This window comes from Lampris incognitus, chromosome 3 (assembly GCF_029633865.1).
Source record: "Lampris incognitus isolate fLamInc1 chromosome 3, fLamInc1.hap2, whole genome shotgun sequence".
NCBI classification, from domain to species: domain Eukaryota; kingdom Metazoa; phylum Chordata; class Actinopteri; order Lampriformes; family Lampridae; genus Lampris; species Lampris incognitus.
This window is the reverse complement of record NC_079213.1, coordinates 104,707,502-104,715,351: the sequence shown is the minus strand read 5'-3', so window position 1 is coordinate 104,715,351 and position 7,850 is coordinate 104,707,502. Positions and strand designations below refer to the sequence as shown.

Sequence of the window (7,850 nt, the reverse complement as noted above, 5' to 3'; positions counted from 1 at the left end):
AGTCACATCAGATGACAACCCCGTTGTAATCAGCATAAGGTTACTACAGAACAGTCCGCCCTGAATTCTCGTTTCTTAATCCACTAGATATGTTGAGGTTCACCACAATCCCTTGCCAGTCTGCAAAAGAGGTGCTGACATGAAAGGTCTGGGGTCACGCTAAAAGAGGCCGATTAGTTCGGTCTGATCATGTGTAACGCTTGCTGTGTTTTTCTGTAGTCCCCGCGACCATCTTTGGGGAAATCTTTTGACATTTGGCTTTAAAAACAGGGCAGATTTCTGCCTGGAGACAGTCACATTGGGTGGAATAGGCCTTACACCGAGCCATCTGGTCTGGAACTGAGCAACACAAATATCTGCAAATAGGCTAACAGTGACTGTGGTAGATTGAACCGTCCTACCACATTATGCAGGCATAGTGGCAAGAATAGCTACTGGATACCAAATGCGCGCATGCGCACACACACACACACACACACACACCCTGGTTCAGTGGTTGACATTCCCATATATTTCTCAGACTCGTCTCCTTGAGTCTCAGGAGGCAGCAGCTTGACTGTTTGAGCTGTTCATACTGGTGACAGTGGAGTCCGGTTCCCACTGCGGTTGGTAGAAGTGGATGTTGAGCGTGCGGGCCCAGTTGGCAAACACCCTCTTCTCGGTGATGAAGCGGTGGTGGCTTCCCCATCGACTCCACTCGTGAGAGAGATACATGGAGCACTCGTCGAGCCCCGAGCGCTCGTAGTAATGATAAGGCACTGAGATATGGGACGGCAAGCTACGGAGGAGAGGAGAAAGAGAGAGAATGAGTAAAAAAGGGAGAAAAGGTCACTGTGTGAGGGAGAAATAAGGTCGGAGGAAAACTCATCACAATCCTTATGAGAAGAGAAGATGGAAAGAGACGGGAAGACAAAAAGAGACGAACACCACCAATAACGAAAAAGGAGAGACACAGAATAACATGGCAGCAATGGACTGGGAGGATGACCGACAAGGGAGTGGAGGGGGAGAGAACAGAGAGGAGTTGAGTAAAAGAATGAAACAAAAAGGGTTGGCAGAGAAGATATGTGAGGGAGGAATGCAGGGGGTGAAAACAAGGATGGGGATAATAATGAGAGGAGAAGAAGAAAGAGACAGGAAGAGAGAGAAACATGAGCAGCGACAGAAGCGATGTGAGGAATGTGCTCATCAAAGTGAATGAAATTCCTCTGATTCTGACAGTCACTGACTCACAGCTCAGCCGAGACGTCAGCCTTCAGAGAGATGCTCCCATCCACCCTACATCCCTTCATGACTCGCTCATCAATAGCTGCCCAACAGTCCTTCTACTCCTTTGAGGGAATTTGCAGGAATAGTACTGGCCTGCATCACCGTCCTTATACTTTCTGTGAATTTTGAAGCTCATTACAAGCACAAGAATGGCCACGTTTGGCACCGGCTTGTCTACTTTGTTTAGGTGGACCATTTGCAGTTGGGTTTTCTCAGAAAATGTCAGAGCAATTTTCTATCTGCGGTGGGATGCATCATGCAGGCCACATGGCCGCACGAGGAACTTCAACTTATCACCGAGGGAAGCGGTCATTATGGGTTTAGGGTAGGCTTTTAGGGATGGCCAGCGTTGCTGGTGGCATACAATTTTAGCGCAACACAAGTGATGTTAAAGGAAAATTGAAGTTTTTTTTATGACCTGGGTCTTATTTTCATAGTTTTTATCACTGTGCATATCAGTTATGATATCATTTTACTCACGAAACCTCATCGCGGGGATTTTGGACACTGTTGTAAAGCTTAGTCCAGCGGTGGGCCCGTATCCCAAAACTCCAAAATGAGTAAAATGATATCATAACCAATATTCATGATGGCAAAATGTATGAAAGCGAGACTTGGGTTGTAAAAAAAAAACAGAATCGTCCTTTAAATCATCTCCATCAAAAGCAATATTTGGCCATTACCTGGTGATAGCGCGCCTTATTGCTGCAGGGCTGACATTTGGCGGCTCGGCTAAATAAATGAATGCCTTTATGCATGCTCAGTAATGCAGGCAAGGAGTCCCAGAAAGTTGAATCAGTTCATCTGGACAAAGTTTAGTGGGAGAACCCTTTCATCACTCATCTGAGTGAAAATGTAAAATGTTGTGATGGGCTACTGGCATCAAACCATGCCCTGCAGTTTGTTTTTTACCTTTGGGAAAAACTCAGTCTACTCTGGACGACACTCGATCAACAGCAACCATGGAGGGAAGCGAGAGCACTAATTCTATAAACTATCTATAAAACTATAGATACTAACGATAGAAAATCAAACGAAAACTATGTAAAACAAACACCATCAAGTTAGAGCTACTGAAAAATACAAAAATGTGACTTTGATCTGTCTCTCGATTACTGTATCTGCTCTCCAACTCTTTCGATACGCCTCTTGCTCAAATACTCCTCTCCTAAACGGAAGAATTTGAATGTTTTTTTATTTATAGTAGAAGGTGGAAGGATATAGCTGGGGGGGGGGGTTGACTCGTATCGCATCACATAGCCAAGCCTATGACAGTCCATGGTTGTAATAACAGTTATAACCACAGAAGCGGCACTTAGCTTAATTTCACTGCTTTGCGTATACATCACATAGATTGCCCTAAAATGTCAAGATAAGCACCAGGGTCAAAGTCTCTGACTTGGATGTGTCCAAGTACATCAGTATTCAGTAAATATAAATTGTTTTAGTGTTGTGTAGACCTTTAACAGCATACACTATATTACTCTTGTTTGTGCCAGGGGACCTGATCCTTGGGGTGGATCAATTTCTGGCACAGCATGTTTCGGGGTTTGAAAGCAACTGAGACGTGGTGTTTGGAAAATACGCGTCTCAATTGTTCCGAAACTCCCGCCACATGCAGAATCGCCACTGGTTTATGCTTAGGCAGCTGTTGTCCTTCTCTCTTCGATCGGCTGGTGCACAGTTTGGACGTCTTCGTGGCTTTGACAAACGCCCAGTTAGGATAACCACACTTAACCAGGGCCTGTTTAATGTGGGATCAACTAAACAAACATAATCACTAACTAGCGACAGTGTGAAAGCATTGTCACTGCCCAGCCATGATATGTTGCATGCTGGTTATTAAATCACAACTTAACCTTGGGTAACTGCAGTCTCACATGAGCAGAGGTGTTTCCAAATTTTGGACTGAACGATAACAAAGGCCAACAGGCCCCTCTAGTGGACAAATGTGGTAATACCAGTTATCAACAAGGTTGCAACACTGGTTGTAAAAGGGTACCGCCACTGTCTAGCTGAGGACTGCACCACCAAAACTAATTGGACTGAGACCTATTGATAACCGCCTCTTGACAAAATAATTGTTGGGCCCTGTACCTGCAGAAATCCGGAGGCACCATGCCGTAAACATTGATCCTGTCGCACATCTCCAGGGCTATAGTCATGGTGAACCAGCCTGTACTCAACCAGGAGTTGGAGCTCTTCCTGAAAGAGGAGAGGGAATGATGCTGTACATACCATACATGTGAATAGGCAAAATACACACATGTTGTCACTGGACCACCTAAAGGCACCACAGGCTTAAAATGGCTCTCGTTCGGCAAGACCTTTTCTTCATAGTCCACTCCTAACCTGTTGTGGTCTTTTAATCTGATTTTTTTTTATGGTTTCAAACTGTTTTAAACTTCTTACACTTTGAGATTTGTTGTGATGAAATGTGTTACAAATATAATGTATTATTTCTATTATAATTATAATTGCTATTATTATTATTGTTATCATCATTATTATTGTTGTTGTTGCTGTGAGTATTGTTGTTGTTGTTAACACTTACTCTTTGAGCCAGAATGGTCAAGGTCATTTCTGCGAAAGCTCCTTACTTTTAAATTGTACCTGGCGAATCCCCTTTGGTTATCAAAGGAAAATGTTATTGAATGGTATGTACAGCCTTAGAGAAGGATAGAGTGTGTGAAATAGGATTCAATTTGTTAGGATTGAGGCATTCCCAATACTTTCTACAGCCTGTTCTCTGCACACAAGAAATATCCATGATTTAGATCAACACTCCTGCTCCTGGTCTGGTAAAATGGTTTCTCAGTCAGAACCATGCCTAACTAAACTAAACTAAAAGATGGATGGACAGGGATGGCGCGCCAAGTGGATGCATGGACCATTTAGTGCAAGAATTTGACCTGTGCAAAACTTAAGTATTTCGATGGAAATAATTAAAATTATTTCAGAAAAAAAAATCAAATCTAACATATAAGTTTCAAACAGCAATATATGGCTGGTATTTATGGATTTTCCCTGTGAAGTGTGTAGCACCACATGTGTGTGCTGTGTTATTTAGCTTGTAAATTGCTAAAATGTCAGTGCCGTATGCCACATAGACAAATTCCTACAAAAAACTAAACTTACATGGTAAATAAAGCAAATCCTTGTGTAAAAATTAAGTAACTTTTTGCAAAATCTGCAAGCATAAATCAAGCCCTGTCACAGGAAACATAACCAGCTGTGATGTTAATAAAAGCTGGCCAAGCCGATACTCTCTTTGGGCTTGTAGAGCTGGCAGCTGTGCCACCCCTGACTGTGATGATCCTGTTTGCTGGCACCTCGTCTGCTGCCCGAGTCTGATGTCCTGTATGTGCTCCAAGTCTCACCACCACTCTCCATTACTGCTTGACTAATGATATTAGCAAAATTACAACACGGCATCTGTAACTGTCATGTATCCATTAAGCATCTGGGATTTATGTGTCTCAGTTTAAAGGGCTAAATGTTAATTTTCATTTTCAGTTAATAATTACGGCTAGAGTTCACCCTCTATGACATTAATATCCATTTGCTTAGCATGTACCTGATTGCTTTTTCTGCTTGGACTGAAAAACGTGCTCCATATGGACGGCCTAGAACAGAAACAAACTAGAGTCCGCAGTCTAATTAGGATGCTGAGCCAGTCCAGCAAATGTCTTCATAAAATACAGTACCACACCCAAAGACTGTGAATCCATTTCTAGAAGCTTTGCCCTGGTTTCATCAGGAAAATCATGAGTTGGTGCTAAAAAAGCAAATCCCCACAAATCCTTAAACACATAGTGGACAAGTGTTGGTCTAAATCCCATTAAGGAAACTATAAGTGGGTTTATCGTTTGGATCTCTTACTTGCTCTTTCATTGAACAAGTATGACAAAAAATCATGCCCAGCCTTACAAGTGAGTGTCATGGAGCTTAACATGATGTTCTCTGCCTCCGTTACAAAATCTGCCCTTCGCCGCTGATTTTGTTTCTTTCCCCCCCCCACTTTTTCTTTCTACTTTGTCGCTAAAAAAAGTATGTGAAAGACAACTCGTGGGCATGTGTGTTGTCAGTGACAGTTCTGGCCATTCTGCCGACCTAGGCGAGACCCCCCCCCCCCAAAAAAAAGCAAAACTAAAAAAGCACCATCTTCCGGGGAAATAACATTTTTAAATCCTTAACACTCTTGGCCTCAGCTTTATTGCTGCTAGATCTGTCAGCTGCCTGTGACACTGTTAACCACCAAATCCTCCTCTCCACACTCACTGAGCTTGGTATCTCATGATCTGCCCTCCGCTGGTCCATGTCCTACCTATCGGGAAATCTTTTAGAATATCTTGGAGGGGAGAAGTGTCCAAACCACATGGCTTATCCACAGGGGTACCTCAAGGGTCAGTGCTTGGCTCCCCCCTCTTCTCAATATACACCACCTCACTTGGTGAAATTATCTGCTCCCATGGCTTCTCATACCATTGCTATGCTGACGATACCCAGCTCTTATCATTTCTGCCAGATGACCTCACAGTCTCGGCATGGATATCATCAGGCCTTACTGATATCTCTGCATGGATGAAAGAATGCCACCTTCAGCTGAATCTATCTAAAACTGAGCTCCTTGTCATCCCAGCCAGTCCAACAACAGACCAATATCTAGCTCAGATCAACCCAACTCATGCCCACAAAGTCTGCCCGAAACCTGGGTGTCATGATTGATGACCAACTAATCTTTAAGGTTCATGTGGTCTCAATTGCTCGGTCATGCTGATTTGCCCTGTACAACATCAGGAAAATTAGACCATACCTGTCTGAGCATGCAGCACAACTCCTGGTACAGGTTCTTGTTATATCACACCTTGACTACTGCAACTCCTCACTGGCAGGTCTCTCTGCATGCACTTTCAAACCTCTGCAAATGATCCAGAATGTGGCGGTACATCTGGTCTTCAACCAACCCAAAACAGCACATGTCACTCTGTTGTTCATATCCCTCCACTGGCTACCGGATGCTGTCCTCATCAAATTCAAAACCTTAATGCTCACTTACAAAACAGCAACTAAAACGGCTACTGCCTCCTGAACTCCCTCATTCAGGTCTACGTGCAGTCCTGCTCACTACGCTGTGTCAACGAAAGGCGCCTGGCACTTCCACCACAACAGGGCCCCAAGTCACTAGCCAGACTCCTCTCTCTGTGGTTCCCCGGTGGTGGAACGAGTTACCAAACTCCATTCCATCCACTGAGTCCCTCTCCATCTTTAAGAAGAAACTAAAGACCCAGCTCTTTCTCAAACACCCCCACACCTGATGGTATTAATTTAAAAAAAAAGTCGCTTCTATGCACCCTATGCATTGCCTTTGTGCACTGCCTGTTGACACCTATGTCCTATCGGACTTGAACCTAGTTTTTTGGCACTTACTCGCGTTGTCGCCTCCTGACTAGATCCTTGCTTGTGTTGTATTAGCTCTCAGTTGTACATCGCTTTGGACAAAAGCATCTGCTAAATGAAATTATAACATTTTAACAATTTTAAGAAAGAGAAGAAAGCCAAATACTTTCTCATTGTATTGTTACAACGAACTTCTGTCTTACAATGAATTTGTCTTTTGCATTTAACCCACTTTTTTAAAGCCACTTTTTTTTTGGTCATTGCACAGTTGTTCAGTTACAATGGATTTGTCCTCTGCATTTAACCCATCCTATTGTATAGGAGCAGTGGGCTGCTGCAGTGCCCGGGGACCAACTCCAGTTCTTCTTTCCATTGCCTTGCTCAGGGGCACAGACAGAAGTATTAACCCTAACATACTATCTATCTATCTATCTATCTATCTATCTATCTATCTATCTATCTATCTATCTATCTATCTATCTATCTATCTATCTATGTCTCTCTCTCTCTCTCTCTCTCTCTCTCTCTCTCTCTCTCTCTCTCTCTCTCTCTCTCTCTCTCTCTCTCTATCTATCTATCGATCTATTTATTTAACTACTATTACATTTTATTGGTATTCATGATATTTGTTTCTGTAATATTTGTAATATTACTACTACATTTTACTTTTATAAACACGAAATAAATAAAAGTGCAACAGCAGATGTGCAAATAAGTTAAACAAAAAAGTAGACTAATCAAATAGTGTGCAGTTATTTAATAAATGATTAAAAATATAAAATATAAAATCAATAAATAAAAAACACAAAATATAATGTGCAATCAAATATTTAGCAACAGGCTAATTTCTCTCATCTTGCTCATAACAAATAGGTAATGTGTGTTATACGTTTTATTTTTATAATCATTAAAATTACACACACACACACACACATATATATATATATAATGATAGATGTAGGAAAAAACTTAATACATAGCAGAACAAGCTTGTTTTGTGCATCACGCACTCATCAGCTGATGGCATGAAACAAGCTTGTACTGTCTCATAAAGAATTTACTTGAATCACTGGATTTCATATATATATATATATATATATATATATATATATATATATAGAATTCAATTTACTTGAATCACTGGATTTCATATATATATATATATATATATATATATATAT

General features: G+C 41.7%; 1 protein-coding gene across 1 annotated transcript in view; it reads right to left on the bottom strand.

The window, feature by feature from the left end:
• Window positions 1-537: 537 nt before the first annotated feature.
• st6galnac5b (ST6 (alpha-N-acetyl-neuraminyl-2,3-beta-galactosyl-1,3)-N-acetylgalactosaminide alpha-2,6-sialyltransferase 5b) overlaps window positions 538-7,850 on the bottom strand; it is a 25,856-nt gene continuing 18,543 nt past the window's right edge. Inside the window, exons 4-5 of the mRNA XM_056276910.1 lie at window positions 3,367-3,474; window positions 538-778 (exon numbers count right to left, since the gene is read on the bottom strand). Coding sequence (XP_056132885.1) covers window positions 538-778; window positions 3,367-3,474 — 349 coding nt within the window. The remainder of the gene's footprint in view (window positions 779-3,366; window positions 3,475-7,850) is intronic.